At 40.0% G+C, this 26416-nt stretch overlaps 2 protein-coding genes across 10 annotated transcripts in view; one reads left to right on the top strand and one right to left on the bottom strand.

The window, feature by feature from the left end:
- PRPF40A (pre-mRNA processing factor 40A) overlaps nt 1-10239 on the top strand; it is a 41719-nt gene extending 31480 nt beyond the window's left edge. For 3 of the 5 annotated variants that reach the window (XM_084810903.1, XM_084810896.1, XM_084810878.1), the window contains 10 exons: nt 733-847; nt 985-1076; nt 1228-1359; nt 1792-1929; nt 3350-3445; nt 3972-4058; nt 4158-4254; nt 4351-4412; nt 6778-6906; nt 8918-10239. In XM_084810903.1, coding sequence (XP_084667029.1) covers nt 733-847; nt 985-1076; nt 1228-1359; nt 1792-1929; nt 3350-3445; nt 3972-4058; nt 4158-4254; nt 4351-4412; nt 6778-6906; nt 8918-9010 — 1041 coding nt within the window. In that variant the 3' untranslated portion in view covers nt 9011-10239. The remainder of the gene's footprint in view (nt 1-732; nt 848-984; nt 1077-1227; nt 1360-1791; nt 1930-3349; nt 3446-3971; nt 4059-4157; nt 4255-4350; nt 4413-6777; nt 6907-8917) is intronic. The other 2 variants (XM_084810912.1, XM_084810885.1) reach the window with 1 other exon arrangement.
- A 4348-nt stretch (nt 10240-14587) lies between these two features.
- Nucleotides 14588-26416, bottom strand: part of FMNL2 (formin like 2) — a 274316-nt gene continuing 262487 nt past the window's right edge. For 2 of the 5 annotated variants that reach the window (XM_084810848.1, XM_084810864.1), the window contains exons 21-27: nt 25973-26102; nt 24806-24969; nt 23152-23253; nt 21999-22097; nt 20020-20143; nt 17063-17156; nt 14588-15117 (exon numbers count right to left, since the gene is read on the bottom strand). In XM_084810848.1, the coding sequence (XP_084666974.1) occupies nt 15117; nt 17063-17156; nt 20020-20143; nt 21999-22097; nt 23152-23253; nt 24806-24969; nt 25973-26102 (714 nt within the window). In that variant the 3' untranslated portion in view covers nt 14588-15116. Of the gene's footprint in view, nt 15118-17040; nt 17157-20019; nt 20144-21998; nt 22098-23151; nt 23254-24805; nt 24970-25972; nt 26103-26416 lie in introns of those variants that run through there. The other 3 variants (XM_084810856.1, XM_084810840.1, XM_084810832.1) reach the window with 3 other exon arrangements.

Genomic DNA, 26416 nt, shown 5'->3' with positions numbered 1-26416 from the left:
GCACCACCACCCCCGCACTGCCTTGCAGGCAGCATGGAACGGCCCCACACTTGGAAGAGGAGTGCGGAGTGGCAAAAATGGGGCATTCCTGGTGGCGTTCTGGGGCGGGGAAGGCAGAAATGCCAGGGTGACACATCCTATGTGTCATCTAGCAGCCGCTTCCCCTGCTTTGCCTTCCTGCAGCTAGACAGCCAAAATCGGCTGTCTAGCTGCAAATGCAGGGCGGCTGAAGCATGGAGAGGACGATCCCCTCTGTGCTTCTCCTGCCCTGCATGGGATATGCAGTCACTTCTGAGTTCGGATGCGGCTGCCTATCCTGATAGGATTGCTCCCTAAAGCTTAGTGAGAGGTTTTTCCAAGCCTAATAGAGAGTGCAGGATTTTGATGATGGGGATTGCTGCATGCCTGAAGGGGAGGGTTAACCCCCCCCCCGGTTGCCCCTGCATAGAAATTAGGCTTTAAGAACGTTCTATTATTGCTCGCGGAAGGCTTTTTTCAAGACTAATTGTGTGGGGTGCAGGGAGCCCCATGGGCTGCATTTAGCCCGCAAGTCAGAAGTCTCCCTTCCCCCCGATCTAATGATAAATTATTGAAGTAGCAGATGATTTTTCCATTTGGAGCGGGGGGTCTTCTCAGTGCTGTAGAAAAAGCAGCTGGTATATTACCTTTTAATCTACAAGTTGTTGAATATATAATTATGACATTCCCAATTTTCTGTTGGTTTATTTGCAGATATTTTTGGATGAATTGCATGAACATGGCCAGCTGCATTCAATGTCTTCATGGATGGAGTTATATCCAACTATAAGTTCTGATATTAGGTTTACTAACATGCTTGGTCAGCCTGGTAAATATATTCTCTGTTACTTTTAGATAATTAAACGGAAATAATGTGCGTACATTTGTGGTAGCTGTGATAAGAGTACTAAGAAGTGCAGCTCTTTGATTAGAAGGAGTACTTGATCGATAGTTTTCTTTCCGTAGGCTCAACAGCACTTGATCTCTTCAAGTTTTATGTTGAAGATCTAAAAGCACGTTACCATGATGAAAAAAAGATAATAAAAGACATCTTAAAGGTGAGGTAAAATGTGTTCTTAGTTATTAGGAGAAAACCAGTATTTCTAACAATTAAACTCATTTTGACAACTGGAGCTGGGATTTCACAAAGTAGTGTTGCAAGATGAGTTGTACTACTATGGGATTCCTATGTCATCTGGTGTCATTAAGATTGCTGTTTTACAGGATAAAGGATTTGTAGTTGAAGTGAATACTACTTTTGAAGACTTCGTCACAATCATCAGTTCAACTAAAAGAGCTACCACATTAGATGCTGGAAATATCAAACTGGCTTTCAATAGCGTAAGGTTTTTAAATTTATTTTAAATCCATAAATGTTAAGAACATTGAAAGTATATTTAAAAGTTTCCAGTTTTTAAGTTTGCAAGTCTGTGAATAAAAAATGTAGTACAATATTGTTAAATACTAGAGCATAAATAGTAGGTCAGCGAAAAAGAGTGGACTCAGTGTGGCGGTTTAAACATAATACCAAATCTTGGTTTGGCATTACAAGACTAAGGAGCCTCAGCTTACATGCCACCTTCTTCCTTCACATGGAGGTCTGAGCTGAGGCTCATTTTGTAATGTTTTGGAGGTACATCTGAACAGCCTCAGTGTGATAGATATAAAACAAAAGATAAGAAAAGTGCCCTGTGTTGCAAAATGAGATAGCATTGTTTTCCTTTTTTGTATTGCCCCTTTCATTGAATGGTCATTTGGATTTCTTTTATGTAGCTGTTGGAAAAGGCAGAAGCCCGTGAACGTGAGAGAGAAAAGGAAGAAGCTCGCAAAATGAAACGGAAGGAGTCTGCTTTTAAGAGCATGTTGAAACAAGCAACACCTCCAATTGAACTGGATGTGGTATGGGAAGATGTAAGTGTGTTCCACAGAAGTTTGAAGTAATACAATAAGTATTTCTTGTTACGCAAAGGGTTTTCACCCCATGTTAAATAAGCGTTTAGTCCTGTAACTAATTTAATATTGAATCCAGGCTGAGTCATACTTCAATGTGAAATCCATGGGACTGAAATTAGCCATGACTGACTTGAGTCCCATTTCAGTAGGTCTGCTCTATGTATGTCTAAGCCTGGATCCAACCCAAGTCTCGAAGACACATGAAGTATCATAACCAGCGGGCTGATATAGTTAAAATTTTCAGCCTAAATAATGCTTTTTAAAAACAAAATCGGAGACTGTAAACACATTTTTTTAACAGGAAAAGGTTATATCCTTAAAGGCAATCTTATAAAACTAATTATAAATAAAGGGAATGGTAAAACAAATGGTGCTGGCAAGGAAAGTAATTATGTATTTTAAATCCATTTAATTCAGGAAAATAGCCATGGGAGTGGGGAAGCACTTCCCAGCAGAATTCTCCAAAGCCCTATCAAGCATTAGCTTGCTTAAGAGCAAGGATGACAGGAGCATTTCTTTACGAAATGCTGATTTTGGGATCGGACCGTTTTTTGAAGCGCTGAATCAATGTTCAAAGAGTCTTGGGGTCAGTGCACACCTCTGGTTTCTATACAGGGTACCTTTCTAGAAGTTTAATCTGACTTGCTAGGCACAATATGAACATTCAGTAGTGGAAAAACATTTTCATGATGTGCTGTGGAGAATACTTGAGGCAGTCCTAAATAAAATTAATGTAGGTTCTAAATTCTTATCCTGGATTAACATGCAGAAGCATTTCATGCTTCCATCTTTACCAGTGGATCCTGGTTAAGGTTTAGCTGTGTTCATAAATTTAGCTGGAATTCTTATCACCACTATCTGATGTTGATATAGAGGGCACGATCCAATGGTGCCCTTGCAGAGGCAGCCAGGTCCACTGGTCCTAGTGCATGCATGGTGCCTACCACTGGCGTCCATGATGTAGTGCTTCCAGGGACAGGCCCCTAAATGAGTGGAAATGCTCGTTTCTGGTAGGGGCACAACCTGTTCCGTTGCAGAAACAAGAGTTTCTGCTTGTTTTGAGCTTGCCCTTGGAAATGCTACATTGTGGACCTGGCCACCTGCACATGAGCGCTACTGGATGCCGCTCAGAGTTACTAACTGCACAGATTAGACAATTGCCCTATAATGAAGGTTCTGCTAAGAGAAAATACAGTATCTGATTCTTATGCTGATAATGCTTGTAACTATTGGGAATTCCTTTGAAATAACTGTTTAATATGTTCTTTTTAGATGTAGTTTTCTTCTAAAATACAAAACATTTTTTGTGCAGAAAATGTTACTTTATGAAGTTAAGTGGCTTGCTAAACCATATGTGCAATTCTTTTCTTACATATAGATTCGGGAAAGATTTGTGAAAGAACCAGCATTTGAAGATATCACTCTAGAATCAGAAAGAAAAAGAATATTTAAAGACTTCATTTATTTACTAGAGGTAATGTTATCAGCACTATTGTACCGTGATAAGTACATCCTCTGTTAGATTGTAACAGGCAAACAGGCCAGAGAAAGCACACACCACCAAAGCCTCCCTGGCCAATGTGCTGGGTGAATGATCCACCTGGTGTTTCAGCCAGAGTGGTTTCACTTGCCCCATGTCTTCTCCCAATGGGCACCAGGGGGATCTGCCAGGGAGATTACATGTGCACTACTGCTGAGCCAACTCCTGTGGGAGAAGACGCAAGGCAAGCAAAGCCATCCTAGCAAAGGCATGGAGTGGATCATCAACCTGGTGCCTCAGCCAGGGCAGCTTTGCTGCTCATGGGTCTTCCCCAGCTGGGCACCAAATGACACACACCTGAGCCATGGAGACTCCCTGTCCAAAAGGATGTCCTTCAGAATAAAATAAAATACTCTAGAGGGATGCTATAAATATGTAGCAATGATTTTATCTCTTGAGAGTTTTGTCAATGTGTGCTTACGATTTTAAAGGAGTAATTTTGATTCTTTTAATGTTACAGCATGAGTGTCAGCATCATCATTCAAAGAACAAAAAGCATTCTAAAAAATCAAAAAAGCATCACAGAAAGAGGTCTCGCTCCCGTTCAGTAAGTCCTTTAATAAGAGAGTGTTCCATTGAATGCATTCTTCTCACCAAATTGTCTTTAAATGGTAGTGTTAGACATGAAATACTCTTGTGTTTAAAGGGTTCAGAATCTGAGGATGACGACAGCCATTCTAAAAAAAAGAGGCAACGTTCAGAATCACGATCAGTTTCTGAACACTCTTCCAGTGCAGAATCTGGTAAGATTTTTTTTATCTTGTCAAAAGAAATAAAGATGTACTAGTAATGAATTTCAGTAGTCCTAATTTCTTTTTCATCTTGTAATGCATTAATAGAGAGAAGCTATAAGAAGTCAAAGAAACACAAAAAGAAGAGCAAAAAGAGGAGACACAAGTCTGTGAGTATCTGAGTTTTGTCCTCTGTATTTTACGATATTTATGAATCACATAAAATTTCTAAGTGTTATACAAGCAATACAGTAAAATATAATGAAATATTGTTTAAAACAGAAAAGAGCATGACAACACGGAAGATAAAATCACTATTGTTAGGACAAGTACGTTTTCAGTAGGCACCAAAAACCTAGAAGGGTTGGTTCCTCTCTAATTTGTATTGGTGAGGAGTTCCAGAAATCGGGCACTGTTTCTAAAGGCCATATTCTATACCTGATGAAGCTATGTCCTGTTGAGTGCAGCAACTGAACAGGCAGATAGGGGTTAGGCAGTCTCTTAAGTATATGTCTGTGAAACCAAGAAATAACAGTTATACTTTTGGCATAACAATGGATAAAAATCAATGATTGTTCAAAAAATGGTTTTAATGTTTTTATTAAAACAAATCAGATACTAAATTTCACTTATTTACAAAATAGTTACAATTAAATCTCATAATAAACATGCTAAATGTGCACTTACAATCTCATAAAAATGAATTAATGGCTCTGTCACACTCTCACACATCGAATTGCCAGCCAGTCAAACATGGGCATTCATTTCAGTTTTTCATCTCTTCTTGTGTTACTCTGACTAAAGTGACATGTGCAAAGACATAGTGTGAATAGGATTGTTCTGTGCTTTTATGTGGTAAGGGAGCTGGGCCAAGCAAGGCAGAGGCATTACTTCATACAGAAAGACAATGTCGTAAAATGGATAAAAATTGATGATTTTTAAGAGAGAAAAAAATGGGGTTTTAAAAAGGTGAACTGGATTTGTCCATTTAAAAAATGCAAATACTGAGTTTCTCTGAAATAATAACTAAGTGAACATTAATCTGGATATAAGCATGTTAGCTGTGCTAGAACCAAGTCAACGCCTCTACCAGATACATTGAATTAAAAGAGACTTTTCTGTGGGAATGACAAACCGATCTCACCATTTCTCAAATACTAATATTTACCAGAAATAGGCATTTTGTTTTCACCTGATGAAAATAAACTATTCTAGTCTACCCAGTTAACAATCAAACGTTGCTTTGACTTATCAGTCATGACCATTTTGTTTTTGTTCCCTGCTTAGTTTTTGTGAGAGCAGGGCCAAGACAGAGTGAAGCAGAAAGAAGCAACACCAGAAAGAAAAAGAGAAGATAAAAGTGTCCAGTGTGCATCTTCCTGTATTCCCATACTCAGGCTGCAATCCTATAACTGCTAAACTCAGTAGAACTTATTTCTGAGTAGACATGTATAGGAGTGCGCTGTTAACTTCAAACTGTCATGGGTGCTAGTCATAAGAAAGACTTACATGAGATTATTTTAAAGACATCCCCTTAATAAGTAAAAAAGGAAAGCATGAAAAATATATAATGAGAGAGTCATGCAAAGGCTGCTTGTAAGGATGAAGCGATGAAATTATACTCTATTTAATTGTAAACTTAGTTGTAAACTCACAAATTAGCTTGGTTTGAAAGAAAACAATTGTGATGTACTTAGTATTTGCCTTACGGTTGCAGAGCCCTTTGAACTCATTGGCCTCCTGTTTTCTAGCAAATTCCAGTAAACACAAAGGGGCTTGCTTTTTCAGTTAAAACTTGGATTCTGTTGAATTTTATGGACACATCTCCCTCTGTATCAATTCATTATGTTTAGTTTAGATGTCACCTATCTTGATTTATTTCACATGATAACAGGCAGGTAGAAAGTGAAGCTATGCCATTTATACAAGGATTAGCTGACGTCAGTCTTGCGAGGTCGACTTCTTTTTCCTTTTATATGTCTTTTTCCTTTTATTTGTATAAAAAAAAAACTAGAATCCCAGTGGTGCACCAGCGTTTATTACATTTAAAAGGGGAGAGGTCAGAATACATACTTTGCATGAGTTAGGTTTCAGGTTTAATCTCTGGCGTCTCCTGTTAAAAGGATCCCAGCATTGGGTGGGACATGGGAGAATTGTTGCAAGTTGGAGTAAACAATACGACTGACTCATATAAGGCCGCTTCATGTTTTCCCAAGTATGCACTTTAGTTCTAGAAGAGCAGCAGGCATTTTAGTGTCCTCCAGATGTTTTGGAGTACAACTTCCATAATCCCTGACCATTCACCATCCTGGCTGGGGCTGATGGGAGTTGTGCAAAACATCTGGAGTGCACCAAGTTATCCACCCCAAATTTAAAACATACTTTTCAAGATCAGACCAGGGTCCAGAATTCTTGTCAAGAATTCCAAGAACCAGCAGGAGGTAGATGGTCCACTGGAAATTAGGTATTGGTTCACAGTTTGCAATCCACTCTCTCTGCACCCATGATTTATACTGTTTCTTTTACTTTGCACAGGATTCGCCAGAATCTGATATGGATCGAGAAAGAGACAAAAAAGAGAGAGAGAATGAAAAGGAAAGAAGTAGACAAAGATCTGAATCTAAGCATAAATCACCTCCTAAAAAGCGACCTGGCAAAGATTCCGTAAGTTTGGTTGGTTTTTATGTATTTTACTATTGTGGTAGCTACAGCTTTGTTGATTCATATATGGCCTGAGTATAGGGAGGATCTGTACAGATGGACTATTCTAGTCTTTAGTTACCGCTGCATGTTTTAGCCCACATAGGGCAATCCATGGGTTGCGTATAGCCCTCAGAGGCCTTCAGTGCTGCCTGCTGTGGGTGCCCAAGCTCACTGCTTCACTTTCCCTCCTGCAAGCCTGCCACTCAGCAGGCTGGTGAAGTAGGATTATGATGGAGAGGGCCATGTGTGGGGAGGTCATCCCTGTGTGCTCCCCCCAGCCCACCAAACAACTCTGATGTGGTGGATAGTATGCAGCTTGCATGGGAAGGACAGTGCGTGGAAAGGAGCATTCCCTCATGGCTGCTCCCCAGCATTCTCTGGCGGCTGCAGGAAGCATCGGAAGAAGTGGAGCAGACTGGGATAGGGCTAGATGGGTGTGCATGTTTGTTTGCTGGGGTGGGAAGGGTGCGTGTGCACATGTGTGAGAGAAGTGGGTGAGAGGGAGCTCAGGTCCCATCCACCACTGACTTGTGACCTCTGACTTGTCATCCATCACTCAGTGTGGGTCTTTGGCAAAAATATCACCCACCGTTTTTACCCCTTACTTCTGTTTCCATCCCCCACCCCATTAATAATCTCTAAATACATATTTAAGTGCATATTTTGATACGTAAACATTCAGAACTGTGAAACTGGTTGAAAGCGAAGTTGCACTTAATTTATTAGTAATAGCATTAAAAATGTTAAATTTTTAAAGTTACCTTTCTTTAAAAAAAACTTGTAAAAGTTACATTAAACCAAGAAGAGCAGATGAGGTAATTTCACATAGGAGTTTGCCAAAGATAAAATTCCTCTAGCATCTCTAGTACAATTTCCTATAACATCATTTAAGTGATTTTTGTGCATAGAGATAGAAATGGCATACTTTATACTTGCTTTAGTTTTGACCTAGTGAATGGAGCTTTGGAAGGGCAACAAAAGTTTAGAACGTTGCTCCAGGATCATATCTGGAAGGCCTCATCCAACTCTCTTTTTCTCAGTCACCACTAAACATATCCTCTGCCTGAAATCATGAGTACATGATACCCTTGCTTATTTGAGAAGTAGTTTAGAAACTTGGGAGGAGAATATTTGCCATCTGCAACTTGAGAGTTACATGCTTGTCTTCTGGTAAATCACTGGTGGGAAAAATACGCCTACGTAGCAGCCCGTGATAACAGCACTCCCTTCTCCTTTTCATCTGGGGGTAGGGAAAGGGGAGGGTTGAGCTTGAGAATTCAAACCTATTGGAACAGTTGTACTGAAGAGACTTTCAGCATTCTAAGCAACAGTCAGCTTCCCACATATAAGCTGCTGATCTATGTAATCCGGCTCTCAATAGCATGGTAATGGTGTTGAAAAGTCTTCATAGCCATGACTTAAAATCAGTGCAAGGGAGTAAAGTTACTGATTGAATAAGAAACTTAAATATGAAATTTTATTTTTAAAGAAGCCTACTCATTTAATTTTAATTACTTTGAATTAGTTTGATGGTACTTCTGTTTCTCAAATAGCCACTCCAGCAAGAGATTTCAGAAGCAGTTTGTGACATACTGGTGATGGAATGCATCTCATTCAAATAAAAACAATAACTTTGAAAATTCATTGTGTGCAGTTAAAATGGTAGTTTGGATTTGGTTAATGTTTGATCCTTAAAAGTCCACTGGGTATCAAGGTTGCGAAGTCTTAAATGGCAGGTGTTGCATTTTGAAAAAGGGAGAAATGTCACCTTGGTTTGGGTTGTCAGTGGCATAGGTTTCTGAAACAAAAATTTACAGTTGCTCTAAATTTTCTTGGAAAGCTTCAAATGGCTTGAAGTATGGCATCTATATTGCATCATGGCCAAATTGCAGTTCTAATAAATACAGAATTATGAAAAATACAACAACTGAATATGTAGAAGGGTATACCAACTTACTTTATCTTTTTACAGGGCAATTGGGATACCTCTGGTAGTGAATTAAGTGAAGGTGAACTAGAAAAACAAAGGAGGACCCTCTTGGAACAACTGGATGAAGATCAATAAGAAATATTTATACCAAATATGTTTACATTGTGATTTAATAAAAAATATAGATGACTAATTTCAGGAAATGGATTCCGATGTTCTGAGTTCCATTGGCATAACAGTGGCTTTTCAGTTCTACTGTATAAGTAAATATCTCAAATATCATCATTGTGTGCCTGGCAGCAAATCGACAGACAGTGAACATTCAGAATTCAAGCTGAAGTTCTGTTTTTGATAAGCTAGGCAGCCTGTATATACCCCATGCACCTTGACATTCTTCAGAGAGCACATTAGGATGAGAAGATCTTTATTTTTTGAGCCCTTTCAGTAGTGGCTTGGGAAAGTGCTTGAGCCTTTCAGGTTTCTCATGTCTACAAAACAGCTCTTGCTAGAAAGGCCTAAACTTGTTTTCCTTGTCAAATAAGGTCTAAGGGTGGGGGTGGGAAGAGGTGCACATGTTCTCTTTCAAAAGATGCTCTATAATTTTCCTGCAGCTCCACTTTTGGTTTTTGTTTTTTTGTTTTTACTTTTTATTTGCAAGAGGAGAGAAGGAAATATTTTTTCTTGATTTATGGTAGTCCAGAAACCTGTGTTGGGTTTTTGTGCATTACCTTGCTGGCCAAACTGATGTTGTTGTTGGTTTCTATTGAATTTTGACTTTAGGTTGAAATGTGTATCGAGTTTCACCCTGAAGTGAATTTTTAGTGTCAAGTTTTAAAACTGTGAAAAATAGATGATTGATGGAAATCCTGTTAGGCCCTTAATTATAAAGGCGCTAAGGTATTCTGATGTAATAACATAGCTGCCATTTTTATTAGAGGAAAAACCCTGGTATATGTAAAATAAATAAGCAAAATTGGCAGAGGGCATTATTTCAACATTAATCCAGTGTTACAGAAAATTGCAAAATCAGACAGTAAATTAATTGCAATATGTTGCCTTAAGGACTTTCCGAAGAATGTACCACCAAATTTTGAAAAGCGGTTGCAATACTCTCGTCTAGAAAATCAATGTTGACGTAATACTTTTCTTTTGAGACATGTTGACCTGATGTTAAAAACTTGGTCTCCTTTTATTCTGTTCTTTTTCCTTTGTACTAAATAGCTTCTTACCAGCCTTGATTTGATGAGTACTATCTTCCCTATACATTCAGGAGTATTGACTACTATGGTACAGACTCTAAAATCTTTCTGATTTGAATATTTTTGTACATTTTTATCACTTATTAAACCTTGTCTTCTAGCGTGTACTAGTATTTTTTTCCATTTTTTGAAATACTTTGTACAGCTGACACATACCTATCTCGCATGCTTTCACTTGTTAATTTAATGACTGCACATAGAAGTTCAGTTCTTTAGTGTAGTTCTTCCTTGTTATGCATGTTGATTCACAGCAACAAAAGAAAGGGGTTATGTTCAAGATCAGTCACAGCACTTATGTGAAATGGTTTTATCCAACAGTATACAATAGTGGTGGTATAAAGTTGAAATTGGTCTCTACTAGAGTAATTATGATCCGCTATGCAAAATAAGAAATTGGGGTTATAAGGTAGCAACTATGTAGTCATCCTTCATTCTTGCTGATTTCATTGGAACTTGTGTGTAACGGTTTGCACTAAGTACAAGTTAAAGCTGGTTTTGCAGGAGAATGGGTTGGATCCAGAGTTCCCATCAGTAGAACTGTTCTGCTGGAGGAAAGGGTGTGGGTAGAGGCAATTTTTGCTGATTCCTTCTCCTCGCTGCAGCCCCATCTAGAATAATGTAGGTGGTGGCATGGAGAAGAGGGAACTGGCAAGAATTTCCTCCTTCCCCTTTTCTACTGGATTGTAGTCCTTTCTGTAAATGAATGTAGTAACACACTATGCTCAGATCTCTTAAGTCTAACAGAATGAGTCATCCTCTTTATGATGCAAACTGATCCCCCTCTCTGAAAAATTATGAGATTTGTCTAGCTATGACTTGAAGTAAAAGCATAGTAAAATGTCCAGGAAATTACAGTTTTAGGAAGGAGATCATTCCAGAATTCTGTGGCAATAGTTCCAAATCTTGGAAACTTGCAACATAGTTACTGGGGGCTCTGAGTAGAGAATGTGTGAATGTTAAGATATATATTGATAGTAATGGGGTTTGTTTTTTTTTACAAGACTGTGTTTGGCTTCTTTTGAGAAACTGTAAGTGCTGTTAACTAGTCCAAATCCATAGCAGTAGCAAAACTTAGTTATAGTACATAGATAGAACATCATGGCTAAAACTCAGTTATGTACTGAAAGAGGTGGGGATAGATCACAGTGCTAAAACATTGAATTTTTAAAGTTATAGCCATCCCATCCCCCCTCCCATGCAGGAGTATTTATGTAAAATATTTTCTTATTGCCTTGCATAATTTACATGAAGAAACATGTTTCTAAGTAAATATTACCTTTTAAAGCATTGTCTTTTATTTTTCCATTAAAAATAAAATGCTATAAATATACCATTAAATGTTTCTTCATATTTCTCCAGACAGTCATACACTGCAAGTTACTTGCTTTAATTACTTGCTACAGTCCAATGTTCAGTTTTGACATGGCCACAATCATGAAGTAGTTAAAAGCTCTGTCCTTTCCTAACATGTTCGTGACTTATTTCATATATTTTGGGCAATGTAGCAGAAGCAAACTAGAGTTTGGGTGCTGAAGTTGCTAAATAAGGCAGAAAGGAGAAAAGTATTAAAAGGGTCTTTCAAAGGTGATATTGATGCTTAGCAAGCCATACTCATGCGGATCAAGATTAAGTTTTGTTTGGACTTTGGGCTCTTCCCATTTTATTCCACATTTCCAATGTATATTCCCCTTATTGCTCTTGAAGAACACTATAAAAATGGAGTGGAACTAAACTTACATGAGTGGTAGGCTGCTTGTGCAACAGGGCTTTCCTGCCCCTTTCTCACTGCAGCCTCCTTGTCTCCCCACAAAGCCTCACTGGAGGGGCAAGGAACCCTCCTGAACAGCGTGGACTATAGTGCAGAGATGCAGTGAACAGGGGAATTGCCAAATACCAGGCAGAAGCTTCTTGTGTAAACATAACTTTGGATCTGAATGTGCAAATTGGCATCTGGGCATTGTTGAGATGTAGGATGATTTTTCTGATCAATAGAGATGTTGAGACCTTAACCACACTTAAACTGGGTCCATTATTTTTATCTCAACTACACATTGCATAAATATTACTTCATCTGAATGGTTTTGAATAGGTGTTGCCTAATAATTTTATAGATTAAAAAACATCTAGTATTAAATGCAGGCCATGTAAATAGTTACATGAGGTGGTTTCTGCTATGCCCCTCCCATCGCCAGCTTCCATTTTTCAAGCATTGAAAGAGACTTTGATATCACACTAGATGGAGAGAGCACAGTAATGGGATGGGGATAAAAAAGGAACCCATCTGGTTTCTACAGTTCAGGATTGTCTTGAGTAAAGAGTCCAGTTACTTGCAAGCTGTGTGCAAGGCTGTATCTATGTAGTGTTAAACTGCCCGTGGTCCTTTAATAGGAAGGAGGTGGTGGAAGTGTCACTCTCCCATGCATGTAACCTTTATGCCTCTAGTTTTTACCACAGGCCTGTTTCTCTGCACATAATTATGGCCTCAGATCAGAGTGCCCGAGTAAAATCAACATCCAAGAAAGAGCTGTGGATCTTTTGTAGTAGTGTAAATAGTTTATTCAATCATATGTCATGAACAGATCAGAAAAGTAACATGAACTGCTTTTATAAAACATCTATAATATTGCTAAGAAGCAGGTCTATTCCTAGATAAAATATCTTAGAGAACATGTCATTATTACAGCCCGCTTGTTCATATTTAAATATTTTGGTATATTTTGAATTCTCATGCAGCTGTTTTAACTGTCCTTGTTACATTGCCAATTTGTATTATACCCAAATCAAGATATTTATATTTCCATGAAGGAAAAAGGTGTAATGGTGGCATGTTCTCTTTAGCATGTCAAGTACACATTGCTGTATGTAAATTGAGAGTGTGATTGGCAGTTGTTTAAAATAAACTTTCTGGAAATAGGTAAGTAAAATGTCAATGTAATAACTTTTGAGCCCCAAACTGTCCATTTAGTTAAATATAAAAACAAAACTATAAGTTAAAATAACATTCAGATTGTATAGCACAGGCTGATGCATTTTAAACAATATTTACAATATTACCCCAAGGCTAGAGTGGGAATTAAAGAGAAGTGTAAAAACCATAAAAAAGCACCAATTTTGTAGCAAAATATCTGTACATTAACTACACATTATCAAAGGAATATGGGACCTTTACCAGTGGTTCACATAAGCACAACATAAAAAAGAATTAAGTGGTTAAATACTATACAATAAATTTTACAATTAATATAGTGATGTAGTGCTACCAGAAAAGGTGAGCTGTAAGCAAAATATCCCTTAACTTCCAGTTTTTTACTTTGGAAAAAGAAAAGAGGTGCCCTGCCTTGTAGCAATATATGGATCTGCAACAGCCAATTCTGATGATTAAAACTTCCACTTAAGATGTTTTAACTGGTTCAAAGCTTAAAATGCAGCACCCTCATCTAGAGGAGTATATCCACAAGAATAAATCAGATGCATTTTCCAAAGGGGCAAGTCTTTCTGCACTGCATTTCATTCAATGGTTTGTGGATTCCCTTTCACACCCATATGTTGATTGAAAGTAACAGTTCAGATAAATGTAAAACTTCTGACTGCACATCTGACTTGAACTCTTGGTTCCTGGTTCCATGAGTGTATCTCCTTTGGATTGGGGCAAAGAAGTTCTATTTCAGGTCTAACTATGTATGCAGCGATGAATTCCACAGTTAGCTGCATTTCAGCTAAGACAGCTGCTGAATTATGATCCAGCCTGGATTACTGCAAAGTGCAAACAGCTGGCTACTGAATTTCCATTTGTGCAGAATGGAAATGAAAAGTCAGTCATGGAGGGGATCCTAACTTTCTTAGCAGGGCACCAGGTTTTCGCTGTTCTGACAACTGAACAGTTGTGGTCTTCCAGAATTCTAATACTGTTTATTGAGAAGTTAATATCTTAGTGCTAATTAATAAATAACATCGTTACCCAAAAGCTGCCTCTACCTGAAGAACACAGTAATGGAGTTTCATACATCATTCTTCTGTGTTCGCGGTGTGTTCAAACTCTTCAGCTTTACCTTCTCACTTCACTACCCACTAGTATATACTGGGTAGAGTCTGAAAACAGGCATGTGTGTATTTAATATAAGCCTCACATTACCACATCCTATTTACAGCAGAAATCCCACTATCCAAGCCTTTGTTATCCCAAATAGTTTTAACCCTTGTAAACTGTACTCGCATCTACCTCAACTTTTGTTTTATGAATGTTTTCCCCAGCCTTAAGATGAATGAAATTTTCTTAAAGGGTACAATTTAATGGATTCTCTCCCATCTCCCCCCATGTTTATATATGGTAGGAGTCCTTTATGTATGCATATATTGACATATGCATGTAATACTAATAAGTGCAGCTGAAGCTCAAAGCTATCTCCTAAACTGTCCAGGAATGTACTGAAATCATTAAAAAGAAAAGAAATCCACAGCAGCTCACATCCACATTTACTTATTTACAACCGGTCATGAAAACAAGCAAGCCTACTGCAGGCGATTTACTAAATTGTATGTAACAACAAAAAATACAATATGTATTTTACATTTTGGTTAAAAACATTGAACAAATTTATTGGTGTAAAAAGATACCCAATCAAATAAAGTCCTATTGCTTTGATTAATTTGAGCAGGTACTTGAAATTTAGGCACTTGGTAGCTACAGTTGTGTGGAGAGTCCATCTTTTTTTCTGCCTTTTTTTTTTTTTTGCATTCCTATGCATGAGCCCTTCAGAAGATAAGTACTGCAATCAAGGCCGTAATTAAAATGGTAGCGCAAATATAGTTCACGTGGCAAAGAAGTGGTAAAGCACACTTTCTACTTTACACATGCAGGTTTCCCCAATCCAGCTCACATGGCTATTTCAGCACCATTGAGAGTGCGCAAATTCTGATCATCAAAACGGCGCCTCACGCTTCTCCTCACCGCATCGGCTCGTCTGTAGGGCTGGTTTCTAAGATCTGTAAGAGGAAACATTAGGTGTCAGAAGCAGGCTGGCCTATCTCTTTGGATCTAGACAAGGAAAGCGTCCTGCTGGTAGCCAATCAAAGCAGCTTGAAGCGAAAGAGAGGCGTTTAAACTCACAAAGAATTAAGCAAACAGCATAGATTGGGCTGTCTTCACTAGTAATTAAAAAAAGACAGTGTGGAATTTCTGCTTGTGTTTAATACAGGGGGATTACATTATCCTTTAGTGGCAGCCCTAGGAATATGTTGCTCTATATGAAAAGGCTTCAGCTTTGGGAGAAACTGCTTATTTGAAGGGTACCCATCTCAAAATCTTCCTGGACATCAAAAGTTTCCATTCAATTTTTTGTTAAGCACTTTCTGTGATCCAGGCGTGATCTCCCAGATCCTTCAACCCTTCAGCTCTATCATTTTCTGCTTAACCTGGGAGGCAAATCTATTGTGTCCGCTAATTGTAAGATCACTAAGCCAGTGATCATATGAGCCATGCTATTTTGGGGGCCCAGAGATATTGTGGGGGAATTAAAGCGGCAGGTGCCAGCAGCAGCACTTGCCAGCTTCTATGCTGGCTTTTTTGCAGCTGCCAGTGCAAATTTGCTGCCTCGAGGTGAGGAGCGGTGAGGCAGTGGGCCTGCTGGAGGACACAGGCAAACGCCCAACAGTGCTGACCCTTGATGCCAGGGGCCTGCTGCCCTCCTTAACAACAGCAAGAAAACAACTGGGTAAAGTAGTGGGTAGGCCACTATGTAACATTAGCACCTTAAGCATCAGTTCAAACATTACTAGGACTGATTTAGTCCTGATAATTCTTGAAGAAAGTGAATCACGGGGGTAGGACTGACTTCGGGGTTTCTTCCCAAAGCAGCATTGCTGTGCAATCCTGCCTACATTATATGCTTATTTTCTGCAATTGCGGTAAATGTTGCGATGGTGGCAAACCCACACACCTATCCTCACTTGCTTTGTCTTCTACCAAGAAGGTTCTGTACAAGTTCCCCCAACGATTTGCGCATGTGCCTATTCTCTGGTTTTTGTCATGTTGTATTTGAGATCCATGCACACTCTTGTCCAAGAAGGATGAGATGAGTGAATACAGGAAGCTGGCCTACCAGAGAAGCACTGCCTCCCACATACATATAGCTCGTCTTGGTCTGTTCCCATCTGGTTGTCTTTCCTGTGCTCTGGCATCTTAGTTCCCAGAGCCTTCACTGATTGCTCTACAAAGCCAGCCTTCTTATTGCGAAGAAATACTTAAGGCCGTGTGAATCAAACACACCTATTTCTCTTTCCCTAGATTGTGTTTCATCAGCCGTTTCTGAATCCACTGTCCTTGTAGGATTCCAGCAGAGAGAGAATGCAAATAAACGTTGTACACAAGTTCCTATGTCTGAGATGTTTCACAGCATTTCCTCCTTTGTATAGTCACATTCTTACTGGCCTTGATCCTTTGCCGTTAACAACAACAACATCCTGACATGTAGAATTTAGTAGGCGAAGCTTTTTCACTGTGGCCTTATGTCATGAAGAGCTTCACTGATAAATTTCTGCATATTGGGCTGCTGTTGAAGGCACAGGAGCAAAGTCTGTAAAAAAAAATGGTAACCATACTTTGTGCATCTCTCTATCTGCAATGTAGAACCCTGGCTTACAACCCATTAGTATACACAAGCCTACAGTAAAGATACAACATCCATCTTGTAGAAGACAACTGATACATCTGGAAAGGATCTAACCACTAAGAATGTGATTTGGCAATGTTATTCAGTGCAGGCAAGAGCTGCAGATTAACCAATCCCTCATGCTACATATAAAAATAGGTCAGAGAAGAAAAGACCTAAAAGTATCGGCATATCACTCTTTTATATTACTTGGCTGTGTTTTGCAGTAGTTTGTGTGGCATACAGAGAGAGGAGGAAGCTAAGTAAAAAGTGATGCTTGCCAGCTCTGTGTATCCTCCACCACCGGTGTGCTAGAAGAAATCCTTACCCTCGAGTGAACATTTGGAAATTTAGTGATATTATTCTTCTTTAAGGCTAAACAGAAGGGGAAAAAAAACACAGAATGATGGTTAAGTTAAATGGGATGGAACATGAAGAGCAACTTAACTCAGTGCCCCAAAAAGCTAAATAAATAAATAAATAACCCACATATGTTAGCAAGTAAAGCGAGAGTGGGTGAAAGCCAAGGCTTAAGGGGGTTAAAAAGAGAAAGGAGAGAAAAGGGTGGCCACCCTAGCCTCTTATTCATAGAACTCCAAGCTGCTTTGAACACAGGCTCCAGGATCACTGTACAGCAATTTCACTTGAAACAGCAAAAGGGAGTTGAGCTAGTTATAGTCAGCAGTCTTATTTAAATGCCCCCATTAAACTATATTGTACCAGTAGGAAATGAAATGCTGCTTTCTTTAAGGTCCTTGGTTCTTGTATCAAAGACATTAACAGGTACATGCAGTGTTAAGCACCTCTAGTTTTTAACAGTTGACACAAGATGTAATGGATCCAGTTCCATGACAATAGCCTTAGGACAGCTATTACTGAGGGGCAATTTTGAAAGATTGTTTCACTAGCCCTGATCTCTCACCTGGATATTTTCTTCACCTAAGCCATCTATCTTTGATTCTTGACCCCAGGTGAGCTAGCATGAAAATGATTTAATATTCATGTAGATCTTCTTACTTGTTGGCTTAGAAAACAAGACTTGCTTTTAATACTTTGGTCCATCTGGGTCCTGTTTTTGCTTAGTTTCTTTCCCATAATTGCCAAGGACTGAACTGTTCAAACACATAATGTTATTTTACAAGTAGCTTCCATGTGGCTCTAAGGAGAGTTCCAATTAAGTTGGCATGGAACTGAACCTAACATGACTATGGATCTGATAAGATGAAACAGGGGAATTTAGGGGCTATTTATTTTATTCCGGGTCTTACATGCAAACAAAACATGCAAGTAAGTGATAGTTAGAATGGCCAACGTGGAAAAATGAACTTGCAGTTCAAAGAAAACAGTGACTATCTTGTGCATGCCACAAAGTAAAGCCCATAAAAGTTCAGTTCAGCTCAGTTTGCTCACGCACACACTACACTGACTTCCAGAGATAGGTTTAAATTAACCAGATTCATGCAACATGCATCAATTCACTACGAAGAAGGAAAGACCCCAGAGGAGATGGCATAGAAAAACCAAGTGAACCGTTTGTCACATTTATCATTATGACTTGCAAAAATCTCTTGCAAATGGTGTGGGCTGGCTTGAAGCACAGCTGCCATTGGTTTCAGTGACATTTCTGTGACTTCCAACACTTGCTGTTCTATGGCGTTTAGCGCATAGACCAATGGTGCCTCTGAAATGTAAAAGGTGGAGTGAATGGTCGCATGTCTGATGGAAGGAAGCAAAAGGTTACTGGCAGACAAGAACATGCAATGAGATGGTGACGTAAAATACAACTCCAAGGGGATGCCAGACATCATGAATCTATTCAACAGCCACATTGTCTTACACAAGTGGAGAAATGTCAAAAACCTACAGCAACCTTTTTTTTTAAAGAGCATCGGGTGTGAAAGAGGAATAGTTTAGTAATGGAATTCCTCTGTGAGAACAGGTTCGCAGAAAAACCGAGAGCCACGCTTGGCCGTTCGAGCGGTAAAGGGCACCGTCTTCAGCACTGCATGGAAAATAACAGCCAAACAAGACAGAATACGGTAAGAAGCAAAGATCTATTGCATTAGTACATTGTTAGTGCTTTATTAAGGATGCCCTGAGATGGCTCAACAGCCATTTATCCACAATAGGATGTGTTTAGCTGGGCTACTGTCAGAACTATCTTTCCTCAGTCACATCCTTTATTATTTTTGTTTGTTTTGCACAACTGGCATATAAAAATGACATGATTTGCATAGTTCACCTCAGCACAGCTGTCTTTTGCATGGCCACTCCCCCCTTTAACTGGCTTTTTCCAGATCTTAGGAGAATGAAATTTCACAATCATGGAGTGTGTCAAGAGAACACCAGGTGAGGTTTCACACAGGGAACAACTTACAATTTGACAATGGAAATGACACATCCAGAAGACCTTGCAATTCTAGTGAAGTCCAAGTTGAATAGAATTTTTATTTGTTAAGTATTCCTTATATTTGGTATTACTTTCCATACTCAGAGCCTTACTACTGAGTACAAAATTCAAGGGAAGTGCATTGGTGACTGTGAATGCCATGGAGACTGTTAATAATTAGTTGTAATTGTGGCCACAGAAGTCACCGAAATCAGATTGTAGCAGGTACCCTGTCTGCTGTAGGAATATTCTGCCCATGCAGCATGAGCCATGTCTACTATAAATTAGGCCCAGCCATTCTCACCCTATTGTGTTCAATTATGGATTGCAGAAAGAGGCAAGCATTAGTCTACTGCAAAAAGAATACGCAACTCTGAAGGTCTAAATCATTCAGAATCCAAATCAAACTATGTCCTCTGTTACATATTTAATGCTGCGGCAATTACTGTTAGTAGCATTTTAAGGACATGAGCTTTTAAAAACAAGGTTAAACACCAGAGGCTTCCCATGTAGATCAAACATATTCAAGGATTTATACGGCATGCATCTGTTGGACAAAGGCTCTATATCATCTATGGCTTTATTTGTGACAGCATTCTGAAGTGGAGAACTAATCACCAAAAAAAAGGAAATACACAAATGGTATCTCAATGAGACGTCTGCCACTTAAATGACCTGAAATCTTAAAGTTTGGCAAAGTAGCACTAAATACTGGGCTTGATTTGTTAAGTGACTGACACATCCCATTATTGTCACTGAAAGCAATTTGTAATGTTCTGCAGTAAAAGCTATGAACAGACATATGGTGCTGTCTTTGGAACAGCTTCCTGTATTTATTTATCTTTTTACCTGTGATGATATCTTCAATAGCTCCATCTTTCCCCTCGTACACATGTCTATTGTCCTTGACTTGTCGCCGTCTTAGCTCTGCAATCAGCTCCTGCTGCTGTCGCTTTGTTTTATGAGATGGAGACTGAAAGGGAGCAAAACACGGTTGCAAAGGTCAGTATGAAATGGTGCCCAATGAGACAGAAGTGCACGTATTCTTCTTCTGGAAACATAAGATAGGTAGGTAACACGCTTGTCCTTTGGATCATTCACTGGCCCATCTAGATCAGTACTGTCTACACAGGACTAGCAGTGGCTCTCAGGGTTTCAGACAGGAGCCTTCCCCAGTTTTACATAAAGGCAGGTATTAAACACAGCAACTTTTTCATGCAAACCATATACAGGGTCTTGAGATACAGACCCTTCACAGATTGCAACAGTTTAGCTTCTTCAGCCTGATCTTCGTTTTAACGGCCCTAAGTTTAGGGGGAAAAGTAGTACACAGGAGCTGTGCCTAATTTTCTTTTTGATTTCCACATAGCTTGGGAGCAAAGGTCACCCACAAAAGTAGAGGTTTACCCTGAAAACTGAAGTGTCAGATCAACAGGACAGAAAACAAATAATTTCTAATTCACATAGTTTTATGACATATGAAGCAATTACACATTCTAAGGCATAATGAGAGCTGAGAAGGACGATGTTCTTGCCACAGTTATCCATGCTTTGATTGTGTTCACACATGACTAGTGTAATGTGTTATATGTGGGGCTGCCTCTGAAATGTTCACTGGACTTGCCGTGAATATATTTCACTAGTATCTAACAGCACTACACTAGCTCCCAGTTTGTTTCCAGGCAACATTGAAAGTGCTCATTCTAACCTATCAAACCTTAAATGGTCTGGGACCAGGGTATCTAAAAAACCAGTTCCATGACCAGTTCCAGGTCACAGTCATTTAGGACACTGAGAAACGTATTGGTTTTGCCTGGAACATGCACTTATCCGGTCAATGTGGAGGTAATTGAAGCCACCCATTATTACAGCATTTCTTCAGTTGGATGCCTCCCTGATTTCATTTTCCATCTCAAGATCACTCTGAATGTTCTGGACTGGGGGATGATAGCAGGTTCCCAGTACTTAAATACTTTTGGAGCCTGGTAGTATTACCCACAATGCTTCTGTGGAGGAGCCTGCCCCTTTTAGGATTTCTAGTCCGCTTGACACTATGTGCTCTTTGATGTACAGAGCAACATCTCCTCCAGTACATCCTTCCTTGTTCTTCCTATAGAGTTTATATAGACTTTATATCCAAAGATCACTGTATCTGACTGATTCTCTCCATTTTACCAGGTTTCCATTATGCCCACTATATCGAGGTTCTCCTTTAAAACCAGGCATTCCAACTCTCCCATTCTCGCTCGGAGGCTTCTAGCATTAGCACAGAAACACCTACACACGGTGTCCCTCCCCAGATGTCTCTGGCATGTGCATCTTCTGCTATGGAACTTAGGCCTCTTTGACTAGCTATCATGTTTCACCATATGCTCACAGCCTATTTCCTCCCTTCTCCATTTGGGCAATCGGAAACATTTTCATCTTCATCCCCTAGGGATGATTCAATCCAAATTGGATGCTTCCCAGCTCCTGTTATAAAATTGTTTGGCTGAGATAAATGCCCAACATTTCTTAGAACAAGGAAAATTCCAAACATTGTATCAAGGGCTTTGGGATAATAAATACTTTTCTGAGATTTAGGAATAACCAGAGAAGGACAGATACGTGGAACTGCTCTAATTTTCCTAAAAGCTTTTTGGATGTTGAAGGAGAGCTTCATTAGCTATCTTTGAGAGGGGATGGGGGAGAGAAAGAGAGATCCCAAAGACAATTGTCTGGAGGGTTGCTACTTTGTTGATCCCAAAGAATGAGAAAACCAGCCTCAGCCAACATCTGTCACTTCAACAATTTCATCTATAATTGTCAAAGACCTGGTGGTTTGCTACCTTTTGGTCTTGTTGTTCCATCAGGGCTTCCTGCTCCAGAAGTTTTTCCATTAATGCCTGCTCTTGCTTTTTTCTCAGTTCATTTTCCTCTTCTGCTTGCTGTTGAAAGATTTAAAGAAAATGCACACCGGTGAGAGCTAGCAACTTCATCAAACAAATGGGATTTATTTTAAACTCAGATTGCAAAACAAAAAATTCATTAATAACAGTTTAACTTGGATGTGCTGCCTATGTAATGGGGCAGAGCCCAACTTCCTGGGCCTGTTGCAGTGTGATAAATGTGTGGTGTGGTAAATTCTTTCAAAAATATCCAAACTTTAAAGTTGTCTGAACCCACTTTCATATGGGTTGGATTCTGAGAAAAGTGTGCAGAACCAGGCTGGCAGACGTTGGCTTCCCCGCCCCCTCCTTCCTCTTCCTGCCCCCCACCTCAGCCCTCCTTCAAAGGATCCCTCATTACACACACTTTTTTTCTGGATCCTTTGTGTGCTGGCTGGCAGCTCCTTTCAGTTCTCAAGTATATACAAGGAGGTGCACCCACTTTTTACAAATGAGCAAATATAACATCTGAGTAGACCACTGGTAGTAGAGAGAAGAAAGCGAGACAGTGCTCAAGTACCTCTGTAGTTACACAATGGTCACTGTTCCACAAGTGGATAGAGCAAAAGTGGGCAACTTGTGGTCCTCCAGATGTTTTGGCCTACAGCTCCCATCAGCCCTAGCCACCACAGCCAATGGTGAAGGATGATGGGAGTTGTAGGCCAAACTATCCAGAGGGCCACAAGTTGCTCATCTCTAAGATAGAGAAAAGTCTCATTCTGGATTTTAGTGCTCTTCATATACTTGTAGTTCACGCCATGACCATTGGGGCTGCTATTGGTCTTAACTACCAAAATACCTTTGGGGCCCTTGATGCTTGATAGTTGTGAATTTGCACCTCATGAAGGTCGTGTAAATTAATCATCACTATATCTACTGTGACTGATACAACAGATAGTGTTCTACTTCTGGCCTTTACTGACCATGGAGGTGGAGGTTCAAGGCTCTATTTTTGTCTGCTGTGCAGGAGGAAACTACACAACCACAAAGTAATTTACAAAGTGCAGACACATTCATAAGCATAAAGTATAAAGAGAATTAACTTTCTGATTACCTTGTATGCTTTCACAAATCGGACAAAGACTGGGAAGAAGACTGATGGAGGTGTTGTCTTGGGATTCTCTCCAAAGTATTTCACAGCATCATCAAAGGCATCCTGCATGCAAGTTTAGAACAAAACGTATACAAGTTACAGTGGAAACTAGATACCCTAAGGAGAAAAAGAAAAGAAATGGAACAAGTCCTGAAAGAATTTGCCAGGTAAAACACTGTATCTATTTGCCCATAGTGATGCTCTCCTCCAGTTAGTATATATAGACTTTAGTTGACAGATGTCATTGCCTACTCTTTCCTGCCTTCCATGGAAGAGGAATGCACCACCACCACCACCACCACCACCACCACAAAACAGTTCTTGGGATGGCTTGCTGTTGAACTACCTTTTTGAAGTGGCTGATTTTTTTCTATGCTTACTAGGTCCCATGGCTTTGAGAATCATTGCAGTACACTTTGTTCAAAGGACTTCTGGCTTTTGCCCTGGAAGTCATCAGGGGATATACTTGCAATTGGCATGGTGCCCAGTCCTTTCATGTCTGAGTCATGTGTACCTACAGGATTTGAACCTGTATCTAATATTTCTCTGCTCAGTATGTAACAACCCCCTTGGGGCCCAATGGGCAGTATCCAATTCAACACTACCATCAGCCTAAACTACGGTGCGCTGGTGTAAGTGACCTCTAATGCAACACCAATAGCATTTGCTGGTGTGACAGAAAACCCACCGCATGAGCAAACGCTATCGGCAATCCACTAGAGGTCACTTACGCCAGCACAACGTAATTTACATTAGCGATAGCGTCGAACTGGATACTGCCCAGTAATGCTTGCATGGCTTCTGCATTTCAAATGCTCCCATATGGTGTAAGATACAGCTAAGTAGGAGTGACAATCATGCTTCCTGGGCAACATGAGAGCCAGCTCTCAGACAACTCTCTCTGCCCAATTTACATTGTCAGCAAAACAAAGAAGAAACTGTTTCAGTTTTGTCCTTTAAGTTTCCATGGAACATGAGAGCTTGGCAATGCAAATAATGGCTCTGTTCAGGCACAAAGTGGCCACTGTATTATCTAACGTTGATGGCTGCATGTCAAGAATAGATGAGTTTGGATCAAGAGTGGAGGAGCATAGGGCAGCTACATATAAACAGCTCCAATATGGTGGCTGCTTTAAATTGGAGGCAATCTTCCAGGTTTCTACTGGACTTGGTGCTTCATGTCTTATTTACAGGTCTTATTTAAAATAGCTCACGTCTATATCTAATCTCTACATGAGGGGTGGGCAGCTTGTGGCCTTTCAGATGTCTGGGCCTAAAACTGCTGTCATCCCTCATCATTAGCTGTACTGGCTAGGGTTGATGGGGGAGTGGTAGGAAAAAATGTCTGGAGGGCCACAAGTTGCCCACCCCTGCGCTACATAGTCAGCGAAGGGTGAGTGATCGTAATTGACCTAAGGTCACCTGGTGAGCTTCGTGGGAATTTGAAACTGGGCCTCCCAGTCCTAGCCGGATGCACTAACCACTGAAAGAACAGCTCACGTTCATTCTGCCTGTTCTGAAAGGGTCATTTTCAGCTCGAAAATGTGAGAGATTGCTTCATTCTCAGATCCTGGCAGATCGATCATTATAACCACAACTGGGCTACATGGAATACCTGGGCTATTTTTGCATCATCCTGTAACTTCTTTAGTTTTCCTTCGTTGTTCTGAATGAATTCCTTCAGCATGGTATTGTGATCATGCATGGTGTACTCTCGCTTTGTTAGGTCCAGACCTCTTTGGAGTTCCTTTACATCCAATAGAACATTTTCAAGGGATACTAAAGGGGGAAACAAGAACAAACAAAAAAAACCATCCAAAACTTTAATACAGAGGGAATGTGCACTGCCTACTTGATCCCCAACACCTCCACTTAAAGGATCTCATGTAGCAAAGCTTGGAAATATGTCTGCCTGAGATCCTGACGATTATAATGAGAGACACACCGCTGGCTATTGCTGCTGCCACTAAAACATGAAGGGCCAACTGTGTTGTGGACACCAAAGAGAAAGAACTGCAGCCCGGGGGCTTAGAAGTCTGCATCAGCTAGATAAGACTGGGATGGGAGAGAGAGACCAGAAAGAAGAGGGGATGGGGAGAGTTGCATTGAATGATGAAGGAAGGTGAGCTAAGGTAGCTCAGAGAAGGGATTGCTTTGCATTCCCTTTACAATATGTACATGATATACCTCCCTCCACAGTTTCAGCCACACTGATCCTGGCCACGTAGTCCTTCCTGATGGCAGGTTGGATCCAGACTTAGTCATACTAAAGAGCAGACCCATTGAAATCAATGGGGCTTAATCATGACTAACTTAAGCCCCATTGACTTCAATTAGCCTACTCTAAGCATGACTAAATCTGAATCCAACCCATTATGTGTACACAACATTTCCAAGATAAGTCTTCCAAGGGACTGGGCATCTCTTGCAGGCTACAGAAGCAGCAAAAAGAATCTGAGCAGAAACAAAGGGAGATCAAGCAAGTGGGTCTAACAGTGGGACTAGGAAGGCAGCCTGAACACTAAAAAGTGGAGGCTGCTCAAGGCTCAGTATGCCAGAAGGAACAGAGACGCATTTTAAAATGATGGTGCCTCTGTGACCCATCATGCTCACAGCACTCCTCTCGAAATGTCCATCTGTCTTCTGCAAGCCAGTATCATTTCCAAACTGACAGCTTCACTAGAATCTGGCTACATAGGGTTTATATCACTGTGTTAAGATGTGCACAGAATATTTCTGAACCAGCTTGATATACTTGGAAAGTGAATTGTAGCCACGTTACCTGCAGCAGCTTTCTCCACATAGTGAAGTTCATTGTAAAAAAGTGATACTTGCTGATACTTCTCTTTCACAACATTTGATATATAGTGCAATAAGGTTTGTTTCCTGTCTGTTGATTTTGTGTCTAACAACTGCAAAGAAGAGGTGAAAGAGGTGTGTTACAATAAAGACAATAGGTTGCATCCTAAGATAAGATACACAGGAAACCACCTTATACAGAGGCAGGCCAGGGGTCCATCTAGCCCAGTACTGTCAGTACTGACTGGAGCAGCTCTCCAGGGTTTCAGGCAAGATTTATTTTATTTATTACATAAATAGCCCTACCTGCAGATGCTGGGGATTGAACCTGCGGCCTTCTACATGCAAACTAGGTGCTCTACTACTTGAGCTACGCCCTCTGAGCTATATATTTTTAAAATGTTTTGTTTTCTAAATTAGATCCCTA

This window comes from Heloderma suspectum, chromosome 1, assembly GCF_057233095.1.
Source record: "Heloderma suspectum isolate Gila_16-S chromosome 1, 16-S_ref, whole genome shotgun sequence".
In the NCBI taxonomy this organism is placed as follows: Eukaryota; Metazoa; Chordata; class Lepidosauria; order Squamata; family Helodermatidae; genus Heloderma; species Heloderma suspectum.
The sequence above is the reverse complement of the archived record's forward strand: the minus strand, read 5'-3'. Positions and strand labels throughout refer to the sequence as shown.